We start from the raw sequence: 20,000 nt of genomic DNA, 5'->3' as shown, positions 1-20,000 counted from the left end.
AGAGACACACACAGAGACACACACAGAGAGACACACACAGAGAGACACAGAGACACACAGAGATACACACAGAGACACACACACAGAGACACACACACAGAGACACACACACAGAGAGACACAGAGAGACACAGAGACACACAGACACACACACAGAGACACACACAGAGAGACACAGAGACACACAGAGATACACACAGAGACACACAGAGATACACACAGAGACACATACAGAGAGACACACAGAGACACACAGAGATACACACAGAGACACACAGAGATACACACAGAGACACACACAGAGAGACACACAGAGACACAGAGACACACACAGAGAGACACACAGAGACACACACAGAGACACACACACAGAGACACACAGAGACACAGAGACACACACAGAGAGACACACAGAGACACACACAGAGACACACACACAGAGACACACACAGAGAGACACAGAGACACACACAGACACACACACAGAGACACACACAGAGAGACACAGAGACACACACAGACACACACACACACAGAGTGACTCTCGTTAAGTGGATCTAATACTCAATAATCTGATTAATCACTTTATTCAAATTGGAGGTTTTATTCGAGGATTGTTTTTGAGGGAGATGACGTCATAAAACAAGACGACAGACGATCGAAGCTTCAACGTGTGTGTGTGTGTGTGTGTGTGTGTGTGTGTGTGTGTGTGTGTGTGTGTGTGTGTGTGTGTGTGTGTGTGTGTGTGTGTGTGTGTGTGTGTGTGTGTGTGTGTGTGTGTGTGTGTGTCTCCTGCAGTCTTCACTCTGTGTTTCCCCATCATCTTCTTCGTGGGGCTCCTGCCGCAGGTCAACACATTCGTCATGTACATCTTTGAGCAGCTGGACATTCATGTGTTCGGGGGCAATGGTGAGTGACTTGTATCTGCAGGGGTGACTCTGACCTCTGCACGACGAGACAACACTCTCACACACACTCTCACACACACTCACACACTCTCACACACTCTCACACTCTCACAACACTCTCACACACACTCACACACTCTCACACACTCTCACACACTCTCACACACCTCTCACACACTCTCACACACTCTCACACACTCTCACACACTCTCACACACTCTCACACACACTCACACACTCTCACACACTCTCACACACACTCACACACACTCACACACTCTCACACACTCTCACACACTCTCACACACTCTCACACACTCTCACACACACTCACACACACTCACACACTCTCACACACTCTCACACACTCTCACACACACTCACACACACTCTCACACTCTCACACACTCTCACACACTCTCACACACCATAAGTGGTGATTTGCATTGTGCCGATGGCTCTCATTGCTGACATGCCGCTCTGTGCTCCCTGCAGCCTCCACAAGCCTTCTGTCAGCGCTGTACAGCATCCTGCGCAGCGTCGTCACCGTCGCTCTGCTTTATGGCTTCTGCTACGGAGCCCTGAAGGTGAGAAGCCCACCACGCTCTGCATCCCATCGAGAGGCAGTTTAAGTCCAGTTTAAAGCCGTCAGCTGGTCGAACACTGTGTTGTCACGGTGATCAGTGTTGCTGCTGTGTTATTGTTGGAGCAGTAAATAAGATCAACAACGTCACAAGAGCATCCAGTCATCTCAGAGATCAGCCCCTCCCTCTCGTCACTGGATCATCTAAATGTTTAGCACCTTCATATCTCGGCTGTTCGTCTGAGCAGCCGCTCCCTCGTCGTCTCGTCTTCATCAGTGAACCAAAAATAAATCACAAGTTTTCTGTCGTTTCGTATCAAAGTGAGACGAGCGACTTCTGTCGCTTTCTAACATATTATTTCATTTATTTGCTCTTTCTCATATTTGTTTCATGGAGTCTTGATAATTATCTTTAGAACGATACTTTTTAATCTCTTTAGGACTTTAATGTTAAATCTTGTCTTCATTGCTTCAGACTGAAGGTCATCACGTCCTCCATGTGTTACACAGCAGATCTTTAATGTGATGTGTTCACTGTGTGCAGGAGACGTGGGAGCCTCATCACATCCCCGTGTTGTTCTCCGTCTTCTGCGGCCTCCTGGTCGCCGTGTCGTACCACCTGAGCCGGCAGAGCGGCGACCCGTCTGTCCTCATGTGAGTTCATGAGATGCTGTGTGTGTTCAACACTAATGTCAAAGTGTGTTTGATCCTGAGTGTGTGAGGAGGTCTTGCACTGATGGACGTGTCTCACCGTCTGGTGACATCTGCCAGAAGGAGTCCATATTAAAGAAGCCCCCCCCCCCCCCCCCCCCGGAGGTTCACGGGCACTGAACCGGCTAATGCTTGTTTATTACTTTTCATCTGCTACAGCTCGCTGATACAGTCCAAGATTGTGCCCAATTTAAAAGACAAGAACCCGGAGGACCCTCTGTCAGAAGTGCAGGACCCTCTGCCGGAGAAGCTCCGGGCCTCGGTGGTGAGTTCAGCGTCACACGCCGGGGGCTCTACTACAACTGGGATGTGTGGAAATATAGATTACATTTGTTAAAGGTGTGTGTGTGTGTGTGTGTGTGTGTGTGTGTGTGTGTGTGTGTGTGTGTGTGTGTGTGTGTGTGTGTGTGTGTGTGCAGAACGAGCGTCTGCAGTCGGACCTGATCGTGTGTGTGGTCATTGCAGTCCTTTACTTCGCCATCCACGTCAGCACAGTCTTCATCGCGCTGCAGGTACTCGTGTTCTCTCAGTGCAGAGCTTTGGGGAGTAAAAAGAAGTGAGTGCACATGTCTGCCAGATGTTTATCCGTGTGTTCTGTGTCCTTCAGCCTTTCCTCAGTTATGTCCTGTACGCACTGCTGGGGACGGTGGGGCTGCTCACACACTACCTGCTGCCTCAGGTGCGTAAGCAGCTGCCCTGGTACTGCTTCTCTCACCCTCTGCTCAAGACCAAGGAGTACTATCAGTTTGAAGTCCGGGGTAAGTGCATCGCGTGGCTCCAGAAGCTGTTTGTGTTTATTAAAGTTACTACAAGGAACACATTCTGTGTTGACGTGGACGCCCCCTGTGTCTCCAAGCATAAGGGTCCCTTTAGAACGCCTCACTGCAGCAGCGTGTCGTCTCCCCGCTCCGTCTCGCTTCTCCTTCCCTCCAGCAGCGAGGTGCCGGCGGAGGAGCTGCTGTTTCATAATGAGATCAAAGTTCCTCGTAGTAACTTTAACAGTACTTTGTCTCAGTCTTCCTGTTCTGCTGTGCGGTTTGTAACCCCCCCGTCTCGCTCCTCAGACGCAGCTCATGTGATGTGGTTTGAAAAGCTTCACGTGTGGCTTCTGTTTGTGGAGAAGAACGTTCTTTATCCACTCGTCATCCTCAACGAGCTGAGTGGCAGCGCCAGAGAGCTCGCCAGTCCAAAGAGACTGGACACCGAGTGAGACTTCTTCCTGCTTCTTACCTTCGTGTCTGTAACACGAGCAGAGCGTCGCAGTGTGCGCTCTTTAAATCTGATCTTATTACATCATCATCCTGTAAGTAACCAGTAGCTTCCTCCCGTCTTCAGGGTGGGCGCTCTGATGATCACGGTGGCCGGCCTGAAGCTGCTCCGGTCCTCGTACAGCAGCCCCACGTACCAGTACGTGACCATCCTCTTCACCGTCCTCTTCTTCACCTTCGACTACCGCCATCTGTCAGAGACGCTGCTGCTCGACCTCTTCGTCATGTCCATCGTCTTCAGCAAGGTGAGAGGAATGTGATGAGCTGTGAGAGACTTGATGAAGTGAATGTGAGGTGTTTGGATGATGCAGTCAGAGGATGATGTCGCTGCCTTTTCTTTGTGATGGACAGATGTGGGAGCTGTTCTACAAGCTGCACTTTGTCTACACCTACATCGCCCCCTGGCAGATCACATGGGGCTCAGCCTTCCACGCCTTTGCTCAGCCCTTTGCGGTGCCTCGTATCCTTCCTGCTGCCCTTCCTCTCGTCTTGCACTGCACACTGTGTCTCAGGCAGAGCGGCCACAGGAGCTCTGGTGGTGATGGAAGTACAGTGTGTTCAGATGTGTTTTTAATAACCTGAATGTTAAGACGACCTGAGGGCAGGAAAAGATGCATGATTTAATACTGCAACCAAATGTAACGGACATCCCCGATAACAAAACGTGAACACAGAAGAGTTCTGACTCTTCACATGTGCATCACCGACAGCAGCCATGTTTTCTCAGCTGTGATTGTTCTTCTCTCTGTTCGCTGGCCATTATAATCCAACTGTACAGGTGCATGCCGCCCCCTGCTGGAGTGGAGTGTGTCGCTGAAAGATATTTGGCTTCCTATCATCAGAATAATATGAATTTCCCATCAGCCTGATCAATGTTTATTTATCTAAGAGCAGACATCAGGTATCATCAGGTAACGTGAGCACCTGAGTCATCATGTCCTTCTCATCTGCGTCAGCAGGTCGATAGCATTAAATACAAACACACAGTAAAAGCTTAAAGGCAGAGATCATTAGAACTTTTAGAATATGTGATGCATCCCTCTTATAAACCCACTCTTATCCATGAATCTAAATGTATGGTATATATGTGTCTGAAGTGATCCTTGACCCGAGCCCCCCCCCCCAGACTCTGCCATGCTGTTTGTCCAGGCAGTCGTGTCTGCAGTCTTCTCCACCCCCCTCAACCCCTTCCTGGGCAGCGCCATCTTCATCACCTCCTACGTCCGGCCCGTCAAGTTCTGGGAGAGAGACTACAAGTAGGGGCACGTTTTAAAATCCTTTCACTTTAATCTGAAACAGTTTCTGTGAATATGTCTCTGAAGCGACGTCTGTGTTTGCAGCACGAAGAGAGTGGATCACTCCAACACTCGGCTGGCCTCGCAGCTCGACAGAAACCCAGGTGACACGATAGCTTTCATTCTGGTGAACTGGTAAAACATCTGTAACATACAGCAGAATTTCATTTTGGCAAATTATGAGAATCTGTTTTTAGTCCAGTTTATTTTTAGTATTATTATTTGTATCTTTATTTTATTTTTATTTTTTTAAATCTTTTTTTATTTACATTTTTAAAAGAATTTATTTATTTATTTTAATCTTTTTTTTTAAGTTTTAAAAATTCTTTTTAAATCTTTTTTATTTATTTATTTAAAATTATTTTTCACATTCCAATTCCAATGTCTTCTTAATAATTAAAAGTTAATTGCTCTTTGAAAGGATGTATTTGCATTATTATGCTGTTATATTTTTATATCATTGCCATAAATTGGTGTTAAAATAATATATAATAATGTTGTTTATTTGATTATATCTGGAACAATACGTCGTTATAATAAATATATATATATATATAAAAGGTAGTTGTGGTGTGTGTATATATGTATGTATGTATATATATATATATATATAATATAAAAAAGGTAGTTGTGGTATATATATATATATATATATATATATATATATATATATATATATATATATAATATAATATAAATATAAATATAAAAAAGGTAGTTGTGGTGCCGGGTGTCACACTTTATGGTTTGAGGCTAAAAAGGTGGATTCTTTACAGGAAACTGCTTTAAATCTTCAGTTTATTCAAATATAAAATGAGTTTTACTAATCGACCTTCGTCTTCTCCTCTTCAGGCTCTGATGACAACAATTTGAACTCCATCTTCTACGAGCACCTGACCCGCTCCCTGCAGCACAGCCTGTGTGGGGACCTGCTGCTGGGTCGATGGGGCAACTTCAGCACCGGCGACTGTTTCATCCTGGCCTCCGACTACCTGAACGCTCTCGTGCATCTCATCGAGATCGGCAACGGCCTGGTCACCTTTCAGCTCCGAGGGCTGGAGTTCAGAGGTGAGGGGTCACAGAGGGAAGAGGAACTCGGTTAACAGTAAATGGACTTCTAGTCGAGATACAAACAATTGAAGTGGACTTGCAGCTGCTTCCTACGTTCTTAACAACTGGCTACTTTCACACTAACAGAGTTTTAATCATGCAACTTAATTTAGTAAATCTGTAAAGACATAAGAAAAGTATAAATTGGTTACGAGGAAACATCTGTAGCATCGTGATGAAGGTTGTACCTCTACATGCACAGAGAGTTATTACGTTAGTGTTGAACATCTGATTATGTTCTTCGAGATTGCAACTCTCCAAACCATATTTGATATACATGATATGATGTTCTGAATGTGGCTCAGTATTTCCTGTTGGGACTCTGCAGCATGTTGGTCCAGTCTGAACAGCTGTGCACGTGTGATCAGCTGTTCTGCAGCCACAGCGTGACCTGCTGACACATGTGCATGTGACACTGAACCTTTCACAGACTCATCAGTCAGCAACTTTTTTAACTGTCACCGTTTTCTTGCAACATCTCAGTGCGTCAGCGTTGTTTTCAAGCAGATTATAAAGTGTGACGTTGAGACGGGTTCGCTGGGGAAACAGATTTGAGTTACAGTCAAACATAAGCAGCAGTTTGTACAATATGTCCACAATGTTTAGATTCGTGCTCTTTCGCTGTAAAACATTCCACCTGATGACGTAAAGAGTTAAATAACATTTGATCTGCTGCAGTATTTAAATCACGTGCTTGTTATTGCCACATCTCTGTCGATGTCACGAGTCGGCAGAAAATCATGTCTCCGTTTTTATTTTAGCTAAAAAAGTAAAACTTGAATGAAATGATATTTTTACGATATAGTTTCAGATTAGTTTCTCGAAGGTTTATCAATATTCTTCTCCACATCGTGTCGTGTGCATCGCAGCATTCTGTATGAACGTGTTGATGTTTCCCTGCGCAGGAACGTACTGCCAGCAGCGGGAGGTGGAGGCCATCACTGAGGGCGTGGAGGAAGACGAGGGCTGCTGCTGCTGCGAGCCGGGCCACCTCCCCCACATCCTCTCCTTTAACGCTGCCTTCGGACAGCGCTGGCTGGCCTGGGAGGTGCTGGTCACCAAATACGTGCTGGAGGGCTACAGCATCACCGATAACAGCGCCGCCTCCATGCTGCAGGTGTTCGACCTACGACGCATCCTGACCACCTACTACGTGAAGGTGAGGGAAGCAGCTGCACTGTGAAGAGAAGACTTCTCTTCACATCTCAACGCTTCATCTCTTCCTGTTCTCAGGGCATCATCTACTATGTCATCGCCTCCCCCAAGCTAGAAGAGTGGCTGGCTAATGAGACCATGAGAGACGGCCTGCGAGGGTGTCGAGAGAGGAACTACGTGGACCTGGATCCAACCTTCAATCCCAACATCGACGAGGACTACGACCACCGGCTGGCGGGCGTCTCCAGGGACAGCTTCTGCGTCGTGTACCTGGGCTGGATCCAGTACTGCAACTCTCGCAGGCCCGCGGTAAAGTCTCCATCAGGCCGGAACCAAAACACTCTTATATATTATATTCCATACGGGTTGTTTATCGATATGTAGAGGGCTGAGCAAGAGTTCACATCCCAGAACCAGATGTGTTTCTAGTGACTCATTAGCAACTCCTTTGAATTCAAGTAGAAAGTAGTGACTACATGTATATCCTCAAAACACAGAAGTGACTTCAGGGTGCAACAATGATCTTTAAGATCCATGTTCCTCACGCTGTGAGCACTGATGTGATCTGATGAATCGTCTCTGTCTCTGCAGCCGCTGGACAGCGAGAAGGACTCGGCTCTGGTGCTGCTCTGCTTCGGCCTGTGTGTGTTGGGGAGGAGAGCTCTGGGAACAGCTGCCCATCACATGTCCAGGTTGTTATTGAGTCATCTTCATTATAATCAGAAGCTCTCAGGATGCTTGAAGAGTTCACTGATGTATGTAACATCACAGTTCATTTATCCCACGCTTGTGTCCGAAGACACTTACAGTAAATCCTGCAGGTTTATCTTCAGACAGGTGAGGTCTCTTTACGTGCAGAACAAGCATTTAGTTTTAGTGCAGACGGAAACACCGAGATGTTTGCTGTAAAAAGAATAAAACGTTCTTTATTAGATCTTTACTACATACACATGCAACCCCCGTGTCCCTTCCTGCTTCCCTGCCTGTGATCTGGATGAACTTACTTGGCGTCCTCTCGTCTCCACAGTAACCTGGAGTCTTTCCTTTACGGACTTCACGCCTTGTTTAAGGGAGATTTCCGCATCTCTTCGGTGCGAGACGAGTGGATCTTCGCAGACATGGAACTGCTGAGGAAGGTCGTGGTGCCTGGAATCCGAATGTCTCTGAAACTACACCAGGTGAGAGGCTGCGGGTGTCGCGCCGTCAAGACCTCGTTCTCGGGTCACATTTGATCCGTAACGACACGTTTGTTCTCCAGGATCACTTCACGTCCCCGGACGAGTACGATGAGCCGGCGGTTCTTTTCGAGGCGATCTCCTCCCACCAGCAGAACCTGGTCATCGCTCACGAGGGCGACCCGGCCTGGAGGAGCGCTGTGCTGTCCAACTCCCCGTCGCTCCTCGCCCTGCGCCACGTCCTCGACGAAGGAACCAACGAGTACAAAATCATTATGCTGAATCGACGATACCTCAGCTTCCGTGTCATCAAGGTGAGAAGTGAACCTTTGATTGTTGCTGCTGTTGATGTGTGGTGCTGGTGATGTGGTGGTGGTGATGTGATGATGATGTGGTGTGGTGATGTGATGATGATGTGGTGGTGGTGATATGATGATGATGTGGTGGTGATGTGGTGGTGATGTGGTGGTGGTGATATGATGATGATGTGGTGGTGATGTGGTGGTGATAGTGGTGGTGATGTGGTGGTGGTGATGTGATGATGATGTGGTGGTGATGTGGTGGTGATATGGTGGTGACATGATGATATGATGGTGATGTGGTGGTTGACATGATGGTGATGTGGTGGTGATATGATGGTGTGGTGGTGGTGACATGATGGTGATGTGAGGTGGTTGTGTATGGTGGTGATGTGGGTGTTGATGGGTGGTGTGTGTGTTGGTGTGGTGGGGTGATATGGTGGTGTTTGGTTTGAGATGGGTGGTGATGTGGTGGTGATATGCTGTGTTGTGGTTATGTGTGGTTGCTGTGTGTTGTGGTGGTGTTTTTAGATGATGGTGTTGTGGTGGGGATCTGTGGTTGATCTGTGTGATGTGGTGGTGATTGTGGTGTTGTGGTGGTGATGTGGTGGTGCCATGTGATATGGGTGGTATGATGGTGATTGTGTGGTGACAGTTGATGATATATGGTGATTGGTGGTGACATGATGGTGTGAGTGTGGTGGTGTGGTGGTGGTGACATGATGGTGATGTGGTGGTGATATGGTGGTGATATTGATGATGATGTGGTGGTGATGTGGTGGTGATATGGTGGTGACATGATGATTGATATGATGGTGATGGTGGGTGGGTATGTGGGTGGTGTTGATGGTGTTGGTGGTGGTGATATGGTGGTGAGACATGATGGTGTATGTGGTGGTGATATGATGGTGTGGTGGTGGTGATGTGGTGGTGACATGATGGTGATATGGTGGTGACATGATGGTGATGTGGTGGTGACATGATGATGATATAATGGTGATATGGTGGTGACATGATGGTGATGTGGTGGTGATATGATGATGATGTGGTGGTGATGTGGTGGTGATGACATGATGATGATATGATGGTGATGTGATGATGATGTGGTGGTGATATGATGGTGATGTGGTGGTGATATGATGGTGTGGTGGTGGTGACATGATGGTGATGTGGTGGTGATATGATGGTGATGTGGTGGTGACATGATGATGATATGATGGTGATGTGATGATGATGTGGTGGTGATGTGATGGTGATGTGATGATGATGTGGTGGTGATATGATGGTGATGTGGTGGTGACATGATGATGATATGGTGGTGACATGATGGTGATGTGGTGGTGACATGATGATGATATGATGGTGTGGTGGTGGTGATGTGGTGGTGACATGATGATGATATGATGGTGTGGTGGTGGTGATGTGGTGGTGACATGATGATGATGTGGTGGTGATGTGGTTATGTGGTGGTGATGTGGTTATGTGGTGGTGGTGATGTGGTTATGTGGTGGTTATGTGGTGGTGATGTGGTTATGTGGTGGTTATGTGGTGGTGATGTGGTGGTGATATGATGGTGATGTGGTGGTGACATGATGATGATATGATGATGATGTGGTGGTGATGTGGTTATGTGGTGGTGGTTATATGGTGGTGATATGATGGTGATGTGGTGATGATATGATGGTGATGTGGTGGTGATAGGATGCACAAACAGTAGAATATTTAAAACACCAAGCAAAGCTATCTGAGCAGTGATCAGCAGGTCAGCCAGTAACCACAGTAACCTTCACCCGTTGTGCTGCAGGTGAATAAAGAATGTGTGCGAGGCCTTTGGGCCGGGCAGCAGCAGGAGCTGGTGTTCCTGAGAAACAGAAACCCGGAGCGCGGCAGTATCCAGAACGCCAAGCAGGCTCTGAGAAACATGATCAACTCGTCGTGTGACCAGCCCATCGGATATCCCATCTACGTCTCTCCGCTCACCACCTCCTACTGCAACTCGCACCCCCAGCTCGGACACATCCTGGGCGGCCCCATCAGCATCGGGAACATCCGAAACTTTGTGGTCAGCACCTGGCACAGGTTTGTTGCTCTCTGCACTTGAGAGGTTAACGTGCGGCTCGTAATAACTGGTCAATGGATAGTAAACTTTTGTTCTGTAGGTTACGTAAAGGCTGTGGCGCCGGCTGTAACAGCGGAGGGAACATCGAGGACTCGGATGCAGGGGGGATGTCCTGTGGCAGCGGGAACGGGACGGGGGGCGATTCTCAGCAGAGCTCAGTGTCGCAGGGCGGGACCTCCGGACCGCCCCCCTCCCACACATACCAGCCGCACACTCTGGGTGAGAGCACGAATAATATCAATAATAATATCACAAATGATCATTTTACATTGGAAGCTTCTATTAAAGGTTTTGAATGTTTGTTGTCGTATTTTATGAGATCATCAAACAAAATTCTCAATTTGAATAAAAATAATAATTTAGTTAAATCCACTTTCTTTAATGAATATCACTGGTCATGTGTCAGGAAGTGTTGCTTCTGGTGGTCATGTGTCAGGAAGTGTTGCTTCTGGTGGTCATGTGTCAGGAAGTGTTGCTTCTGGTGGTCATGTGTCAGGAAGTGTTGCTTCTGGTGGTCATGTGTCAGGAAGTGTTGCTTCTGGAGTTATTAGATGTTCAGCTCTAGTTTAAATGTCACCAGTAAACATTAACTTAAATACACTTTAATACTTCAAAGTGTTGACATTAGTTTTGTGTAGTTTGAAGGATGAAACTATTTAAAGGCAGTCTGATGAAAGACACTATCGAGTTGCATTGTGGGAGATTTAGGATCCAGCGTCACTCGTCCTGTTGCTTTAATTATTACTTGTTATTTATTATTTCTTCATGTCGTCTCCTGTGTTGCTGCTTCCACACGCTCCCTGTGCAGGCACCAGCCAGAGCTCTCAGTCTGTGCAGTCGGGTTTAGTTCGACACTCTCCTGCTCGAGCTTCTGTCGCCAGCCAGTCGTCGTCGTACCGCTACAGCAGCAGCCGCCACTCCTCCCTGCGCACCTCCACCACCGGCCTGGAGCCCTGCCGACGCTCCTCCACCAGCCAGCTGTCTCTGCGCACGCTCCCCACCTCCCTGCAGCTCCGGCTGGGCTCCACCTCCGACCCCACCGCCTCCCTCTCCAGCCACAGCATCCCTCCCTGCAAACGCCACACGCTGGTGGGGCTCCTGGGCAACGAGGGCATGTGCTGCTCCGTGCCTGATCCCAACAGCCAGCATCATCACTACTACCACCACCCGCAGCAACACAACCCCACCATCTCCACCGTGCGCAGAGACGACATCTCCTACAGAGTGCAGGTTTGTAGAAATACTGTAAAGAAACAAAAGCACCTCTGTCGTCTGAATTTGAAGTTAAATAGATAATATATGTCAGCCCTCCGTCCTGCTGGGATGTAAATGTGATGCTTCTCTGACGTCTCTCAGGTTGCGGACATCAGTCAGGTGCTGGAGAACATCAACTTATCGAAGCGGCGGGAGCTGCAGTGGCCTGACGAGACGATGAGACTAAGAGCAGGACGGACCTGCTGGAGGGACTGGAGCCCCTGCGAGGGCATGGAAGGACATGTAAGTCCACTTTATGACTTCAGCATCTTTCAACCTGGGACATGATGTCCCATGTTCTGTGTCTAATGAGTACAACAAGTATAGAGCGAGAGCGCTGCAGCTGCTAAACGGGCACTTTAGGTTATTATAAGTGAAATAAAAGGTTTAACTTTCACTTGATCCAGTTTGTTATTGTGTCATCTGGAGACAGCGCTGTGAGCGTTGGAGAGTTTCAGTGTCAGTTTGTCGTGTTGGACAGAAAGTGAAGATGAAAGATGTTCATATCGTGGCTGAATTATAAGATGACTTCCACAATGTGCATGAGGAAGATTTCAGAACGAGACGTGGTGAGACGATAACAAACACACTGGATCAAGTGAAGAGGAAAGAGTTTTTATTTCTCTGTAGGCTCCTTTTCATAATGTTTTCAGACACTTCAGACAATAATAACAATCTGAGGCTGTCGGCAGCTAAACAAACTTCTTGTAGACGTACAGTGACAGAAGGATTGCATTGCAGCTTGTGTCGCTCCTGCTGTCTGTAGCTCTCCTGTTGTCTGCAGCTGTCTGCAGCTGTCTGCAGCTCTCCTGTTGTCTGCAGCTCTCCTGCAGCTGTCTGCAGCTCTCCTGTTGTCTGCAGCTGTCTGCAGCTCTCTGCAGCTCTCTACAGCTCTCTGCAGCTCTCTGCAGCTCTCCTGCAGTCTGCAGCTGTCTGCAGCTCTCCTGTTGTCTGCAGCTCTCCTGTTGTCTGCAGCTCTCCTGCAGCTGTCTGCAGCTCTCCTGTTGTCTGCAGCTGTCTGCAGCTGTCTGCAGCTCTCTGCAGCTCTCTACAGCTCTCTGCAGCTCTCTGCAGCTCTCCTGCAGTCTGCAGCTGTCTGCAGCTCTCCTGTTGTCTGCAGCTCTCCTGTTGTCTGCAGCTCTCCTGCAGCTGTCTGCAGCTCTCCTGTTGTCTGCAGCTGTCTGCAGCTGTCTGCAGCTCTCTGCAGCTCTCTACAGCTCTCTGCAGCTCTCTGCAGCTCTCTGCAGCTCTCTGCAGCTCTCCTGCAGTCTGCAGCTGTCTGCAGCTCTCCTGTTGTCTGCAGCTCTCCTGTTGTCTGCAGCTCTCCTGCAGCTGTCTGCAGCTCTCCTGTTGTCTGCAGCTCTCCTGTTGTCTGCAGCTCTCCTGCAGCTGTCTGCAGCTCTCCTGTTGTCTGCAGCTCTCCTGCAGCTGTCTGCAGCTCTCCTGTTGTCTGCAGCTCTCCTGCTCAATACTGGACCAGTTTCACAGTGTCCCCATGAGACCCTTACATGGGAACACATGTCCAGGTTGCAAAGGGTTAACCTTTACTTATAATGCGGACAAGCAAATATGACCTTTTCTGATGTTTTGTCACATCCTTTCAGCTCTCTCACACACACACACACACACACACACACACACACACACACACTCTGTATGAGCTCTTTTGCTCTAAATGTGATTAAACTATGATTGTCATGTCTGTGACCTACTTGCTGTGTAACAAACAGCTGATGACGTTGATCAGATGCTTCCCCTCACAGAGCCTCTTGTTTCCCTCTGCAGGTGATTCACCGGTGGGTGCCTTTTAGCCGAGACCCAGCCAATCGCTCCCATATCGACAAGACCATCCTGCTGGTACAGGTGGAAGATAAGCTCGTGCCCATTATTGAGACTGGGGTCATTGAGTTGGGTGCAGAGGTTTGAGATGAGCAAGCGCACATCACACAGACACAGACACACACACATGTGCTTGTGTGAAGGTGAAGCCAGACCTCCCCGACTTTCAGCAGGACGCAGGAGCCTGCAGACAAACAGGAATTGGGAGCTCTCCCCCCTCCCTCGTTCCTTATCGCTGAGGGGGAAAGGAAGCCAGGGAAAAGTGCAAGCAGAGCATACGTTCGTCAACATCCTTTACTGCATCACACACACTATCTGCCTTGCTTTGCGTCTCAGAAGTGCTGCATGACAGTAAACAACCCTTAAGTTAAGTTAGTTCTTGCGACTGGTGAATAATTTCTATGCATTTCATCGACTATTTTGTTGGCAATTGTGACCGAGCTGAGTGTAAAGAGCGCGTGGAGGTTTCTTTGTGTTTCGTTTGTCTTTAAGTAATTTGCCAAAACAAGCCCGGTGTTGAATATCTGCCACGGTTTCACACGCGTGGAAACTTTTCTTTTTCGCTGCCAAGACTCCAGAGAACGTTGCAGAGCTCAGCGCGCTCCCGTCTCATTGTTGTCATTCCGTTTGGATCCGTTTGAAACATTTGCAAGATTACTTTGCGCAAAGATAAAAAAAGAACTTGCACTATAATTTTTATTTAGTTTTTTTTATTTACAGCGATGCACTACATTCTTTAGATATTATCACCTTTTATTTATTACAGACTCTGATTGGCCGCGGTTACCGACTGCCTTGGGAATGAAAAGAAATGCAATCATTCTGTTTTCAGCCATTTTTATTTTACTAATTTATGTTTGATAAACTTGAAAATAACTTTTTACTGTATATGATTATATATCTATATAAATATATATATATATATATTTACACAAATATATATATATAATGTCAATGTATAAAAGATTTTCTTTTCAATATTTATTACTGTGAACATGGTATTTACACTTTGTTACATCTTCTTTTCATTTGGAGACGAAGGTTAATGTATTGAGGACCATTGGTTGAAAATACGACGCCAAACTTTTGATGGACTGTTTCACTATTTAACTTAATTCTTTTCTATATGGAGAAATAAAAGCTTGATTTATTGCTGACAACTTTAATACGTCTCTTCTGATTGTTTGTGTGTTTTTGGACATTAAAGTCATCAACAAGTGAAGATACAGAATGTTGCAGGTGAGATCAGGTGAACAGGAGACTTGTGATGTGCAGGTGCAGTCGTGTGATGTTGCAGTTCATGGGGTTACCTGCTGTGGTTTATAGAAGAGTTTATGGCAGTCAATCATATGACATTTCTGGACTGTGACCGCTTAACTGGGTGTAACATGCTGCAAAATTGGTGTCATGTGTGAAGAATCTGCAGGTCTGACATTCATATACGGCACGTATTCTTACATGAATCTGCTTTTAAACTATTTTAAGTGCAAGTTGTTCCACATTTTATTACTTTTGCATCTTATAATTTAATTATCTGGAGAAAAGTACAACAGAAATTGATTCGTCTGTCATGATAAGTCTTATCGGGAACATATAACAGTAAACAGTAAGTATATGATGTAAACATTCAGCAGATCTGCATCACAGTTCTCAGTTTTGTCTCGTGTGTTAGAATAAGCTGCAGTGATTTTAATTGAGACAAACAGAAAGAATAATAAGATGACCAATCCCCTTTAAACAGTACGTTATACAGAGTGAATGAATCTCTCAGGTTGTGGCAGGTGGATACATATACATATGTTGTTTTTCCCTAAGGTGTTGAGAAGTTACCTCTCGTTTTCATGGTGGAGGATATTTGGACATTTGTCTGCCCTGATAACAGCAGAGTGTCAAAGACTGACATCTAAACCACATTACTGCACGTTAAAAAACAGCCCTGTCACTTAAGACTGAAGCATTACAGTTAAACAAAGTTTAATTCAAGGTCAACACACTAGATTCCTTGTAGCCTGATAGAATGAGCCGAGCTAAGACCAATACGCAAGTAAAGTACCTCAAAATTGTCTTCCCACTGCTATTAAGACACAAACATTAAGTTTGTATATACCTCTTATTCTTTTACTCTATTTATGTATCTGTTCTATTGATGTCTTTGTGTTGCTGTAACAACCAACAAAGGTTATTGTGATGTTATCTGTGACTGAGTAAAGCCACCAGGAAGAGATTGTTTCCTCACAAATGATAATATTCTGGTTTTTCTGGTGTTTGGTTGGCCATCAACCTCATGACTGTTTACAGTGAAGCCCCGCCCCCCGAGCCCTCTGATTGGCTGCTGCGGGAGAATTCCACATTAACCCCCGCCCCCCGAGCCCTCTGATTGGCTGCTACGGGAGAATTCCACATGAACGTGTTTTCCCGACATGACATAAAACAGTCCCGCTGACTCCATGTAGTTACTTCACTGCTGGCTCTCCCCCCGACTCCACAAAGAAAAGGTAAACACATCTTTGTTTGTTATTCCACTGGGATGAATTCGGCGTATATTATATTAGTATTATATAATACATTAGTTGTGTCCTCCGTCCTTTAAAAAGTCTTAATGTTAGCTTGTTGTGCTAAAAGCTAGCTAGGTTCCGGGAATGCACATCGTCATGTGATATCCAGGCGTGTTTCTGTTAATGTGAGATTATTAACTGTGCCTGTCATTCAGCAGCACTTCCACAGAAGACATGTTTAAGCCGGTCTTCACCGTCCTGCTCGGCCTGAGTCTCGGGCTGGTGAGCGCGTTCCCCCCCCCGCAGGAGGACCCGGACGGTGGGAAGCACTGGGTGGTGATTGTAGCTGGCTCCAACGGCTGGTACAACTACAGACACCAGGTGAGAGAGAGAGGACCTTCAATCTGTCCCCACAAAGTCACCTTATCAAGTGCAAACTTTGCATGACGGAATGGTTGTTTTAGAATCAGTATTGTTATTTGATAAGGCCACTTCCCTTCTACAGATGTGCAGCTGGTTTATAAATATGTATTTCTTGTTTTTTAGAAGATGCATTGTAACCAGTGTTAACTGCATATAATAAACTAGTAGTTGAGATGCATTGTGCAGTAGCTGAAACTACAAAGTGCCCAAAAGGTCTAAAAACAAAAAGTGCAAAAATGTTTTTTAGTAGGTATTTTATTGTTTTGGTTTATAAACGTATGACCTGTGAAAAATGGGCACTTAAAATAAACGAACAAACAACAACTAAATGAAACAAAAGAAAGAACAAGTGCACAATGCACTCTAATCTGCACACGGCTCTTTAAGGCAGCGACCACCTGACGCTACACGTCTCTCTCTCAGGCCGATGCGTGCCATGCCTACCAGATCGTCCACAAGAATGGAATCCCGGACGAGCAGATTGTGGTCATGATGTTCGATGACTTGGCACACAATGAGAAGTGAGTCGACATGTTTGCAGATCTTTGTGTTACAGAAACTTCTTCTTTCCCCTGAAGGGAAAAAAACGTTCTGTTTGTAGAACATGCAAATACATGTCGGGCTCAGATATTACACTGTTCCTTAAACCCTTTAATGTTACAGAAATAACAGCCTTTAACCCACTACTGAACAACCTGATCCAAACACTGACGTTCCTAGTTAATTAATATTAAGTTATTAAGTTATTAAGTTATTAAGTGAAAGTTTAACCAGGAGGGTGTGACTCCTGAAGATGATGTGACACGTTTGGGCTCTAAAAAACTATGATGGGAATATTATTATTATAATATTATAATAATATTCTAATATAATACTATATTCTAATAATATAATAATAATTTTATTATAATATATAATAAAAATAGTTATTAACTCCTCCAACCACGCAACATACTTAAGACATGAAAAATAAATAATAATATATTATTAAATATTTGCATACACAATAAAACAGAATGTAAAATGAATATACTTTATACCGTAATAATAGTTTCTTATTCTTATGTTTGGTATTGCCTTCATATTTATTCCGGTTTTCCACGAGCACCCGACATCCTTCATCACACAACCAGTTATGTGTTATTCCTGATCGCACATACATGTTTGTGTGTGTGTGTGCAGTGTGTACAGTGTGTGTGTACAGTGTGTCCGCTGTGTGCTTCATTGTCCGAGCAGCCGTGTCACAGAGATCCACTGAGTGGAGTCACGAGGAACTCATTTGAGTCCTTCAGACTGGGAGTTAAATCACTGACGTGGCGACTGAAGAGCAGCGCTCGCTGTGACGTGCAGACTCAGCAGAATTCATTTGGCGCTGCATTCACTGCTCAGTTACTGCTCCAGTCAGTTCATTGACCTTCTCGTATTATAACAACCTGCAGGAGTGTCACAGTAGAGCTGCAACGATTCGTCAAACCATCGACAGAAAATAATCTGCAACTGTTTTGATGTTCGATTAATCGTTAAAGACATTTTCATTCAGAAATGTCTTTAAAAGTTGTATTTTTCAGCCTCTTCCTGCTTTTCTCTGTTTTCTCTGTTTTATATTAAAGTGAATATCTTTGATGCACAAAACTTTGTTTTCTGACATTTTATAGAAAATAATTAGCAGATTAATGGAGAATGAAAATAATCTTTGGTGACACGTCTAACAGTCTAAACACTCAAATACTGTGTGTGTGTGTGTGTGTGTGTGGGGACACACTTCAGCGCTGGTCAGTGTGTCCACGCATCAGAACCTGAACATAAAGTGGGTCAGGTCCTTGTGTGTGAGACTCGGCTGACATCTTGTGTTGGACTCGTGAGAGTTTCCACTGCAGCTTCTCACACAAGAGATTCTTGTTGTTGCCGTGAACGAACCTGCAGATCTGGAGTCTGTGCCAGATCCTGACTCTGACATGATGACAGAGCAGCAGATGAATGATTCACTGATCAGGTGCTGAAGTTGTTTTTCAGTTTCACTTCCTTATGCATATCTGACTCATATTCCCCCCCAGTAACCCCACCCCCGGGATAGTGATCAACAGACCGAATGGCACAGATGTGTACAAAGGGGTTCCTAAAGACTACACCGGGGAGGTGAGTGCTTCAGTGCTGCAAAGCTCCTCAGTAAATGTTCTGACATCCAAACACAGTTGAAAACAAACCTCTTGATGTGTCTCCTGCAGGACGTGACCCCACAGAACTTCCTGGCCGTGCTGAAGGGTGACTCCTCAAATGTCAAAGGTGGCTCTGGAAAAGTGTTGAAAAGGTAAGTGACAGGTGTAGAACCTGCACACACCTGCACAGGAGATCCTGGAGTTAGTGAGCGTTTGGGTTTAAATTGTGTTCAATGATATTAACTGTCACAGTGTAACACGCCATGAAGTGTCATGTAGTATGATTGTTTTGACAGAATACACACAAAGTGTTTGAGATGAATACAAACATAACTACGAGCGACGGGAACAAGGTGCTGTTCAGTTGTACTACAGTCACTAACATTTGGAGTAAAGTGAATTTACAGGAAGAGAAAGTTGGGACATTTCTTATTGCCTGTTTTGAAATGTGATAAAGTAAAAGAAGAGCGTAGAGAAGAAGTCAATCTCTGGCAGACGCAACATCTTGGTCATCAGGTTTTAGTTTCCATCATCTCTTTGTGTTGGCAGCGGCCCCAAAGATCACGTGTTCGTGTTCTTTGCTGACCACGGAGCGCCTGGGATTCTGGCCTTTCCCAATGACGACGTGAGATGTTTCTACCTTCTGCTCGTGTTCACTCAACATTCATCAGATTATCTCAGTCTACATCAAATTATATCTCAGTCTACATCAAATTATATCTCAGTCTACTTCAGATTATATCTCAGTCTACATCAAATTATATCTCAGTCTACATCAGATTATATCTCAGTCTACATCAGATTATATCTCAGTCTACATTAGATTATATCTCAGTCTACATCAGATTATAGCTCAGTCTACATCAGATTATAGCTCAGTCTACTTCAGATTATATCTCAGTCTACATCAGATTATATCTCAGTCTACATCAGATTATAGCTCAGTCTACATCAGATTATAGCTCAGTCTACTTCAGATTATATCTCAGTCTACATCAGATTATATCTCAGTCTATCTCAGTCTACATCAGATTATATCTCAGTCTACATCAGATTATATCTCAGTCTACATCAGATTATAACTCAGTCTACATCAGATTATATCTCAGTCTACATCATATTATATCTCAGTCTACATCATATTATAGCTCAGTCTACATCAAATTATATCTCAGTCTACATCAAATTATATCTCAGTCTACTTCAGATT

At 45.4% G+C, this 20,000-nt stretch overlaps 2 protein-coding genes across 3 annotated transcripts in view; both read left to right on the top strand.

The window, feature by feature from the left end:
- Positions 1-14,882, top strand: part of pcnx1 (pecanex 1) — a 41,053-nt gene extending 26,171 nt beyond the window's left edge. Inside the window, exons 16-37 of the mRNA XM_029460150.1 lie at positions 799-909; positions 1,404-1,495; positions 2,036-2,145; positions 2,362-2,467; positions 2,622-2,714; positions 2,810-2,960; positions 3,267-3,408; positions 3,538-3,715; positions 3,822-3,930; positions 4,597-4,726; positions 4,811-4,869; positions 5,618-5,833; positions 6,781-7,034; positions 7,109-7,339; positions 7,622-7,722; positions 8,058-8,208; positions 8,289-8,519; positions 10,309-10,583; positions 10,664-10,842; positions 11,432-11,853; positions 11,980-12,120; positions 13,663-14,882. Coding sequence (XP_029316010.1) covers positions 799-909; positions 1,404-1,495; positions 2,036-2,145; positions 2,362-2,467; positions 2,622-2,714; positions 2,810-2,960; positions 3,267-3,408; positions 3,538-3,715; positions 3,822-3,930; positions 4,597-4,726; positions 4,811-4,869; positions 5,618-5,833; positions 6,781-7,034; positions 7,109-7,339; positions 7,622-7,722; positions 8,058-8,208; positions 8,289-8,519; positions 10,309-10,583; positions 10,664-10,842; positions 11,432-11,853; positions 11,980-12,120; positions 13,663-13,803 — 3,623 coding nt within the window. The 3' untranslated portion in view covers positions 13,804-14,882. The remainder of the gene's footprint in view (positions 1-798; positions 910-1,403; positions 1,496-2,035; positions 2,146-2,361; positions 2,468-2,621; positions 2,715-2,809; positions 2,961-3,266; positions 3,409-3,537; positions 3,716-3,821; positions 3,931-4,596; positions 4,727-4,810; positions 4,870-5,617; positions 5,834-6,780; positions 7,035-7,108; positions 7,340-7,621; positions 7,723-8,057; positions 8,209-8,288; positions 8,520-10,308; positions 10,584-10,663; positions 10,843-11,431; positions 11,854-11,979; positions 12,121-13,662) is intronic.
- Positions 14,883-16,055: 1,173 nt separating this feature from the next.
- Positions 16,056-20,000, top strand: part of lgmn (legumain) — a 9,336-nt gene continuing 5,391 nt past the window's right edge. Inside the window, exons 1-6 of one of the 2 annotated variants that reach the window (XM_029461271.1) lie at positions 16,056-16,211; positions 16,430-16,592; positions 17,058-17,155; positions 18,689-18,770; positions 18,860-18,942; positions 19,340-19,415. In XM_029461271.1, coding sequence (XP_029317131.1) covers positions 16,446-16,592; positions 17,058-17,155; positions 18,689-18,770; positions 18,860-18,942; positions 19,340-19,415 — 486 coding nt within the window. In that variant the 5' untranslated portion in view covers positions 16,056-16,211; positions 16,430-16,445. Of the gene's footprint in view, positions 16,212-16,426; positions 16,593-17,057; positions 17,156-18,688; positions 18,771-18,859; positions 18,943-19,339; positions 19,416-20,000 lie in introns of both variants that reach the window. The other variant, XM_029461270.1, reaches the window with a different exon arrangement.

The sequence above is a fragment of the Cottoperca gobio genome, chromosome 22 (genome assembly GCF_900634415.1).
Source record: "Cottoperca gobio chromosome 22, fCotGob3.1, whole genome shotgun sequence".
Lineage (NCBI taxonomy): Eukaryota > Metazoa > Chordata > Actinopteri > Perciformes > Bovichtidae > Cottoperca > Cottoperca gobio.
The sequence above is the reverse complement of the archived record's forward strand: the minus strand, read 5'-3'. Positions and strand labels throughout refer to the sequence as shown.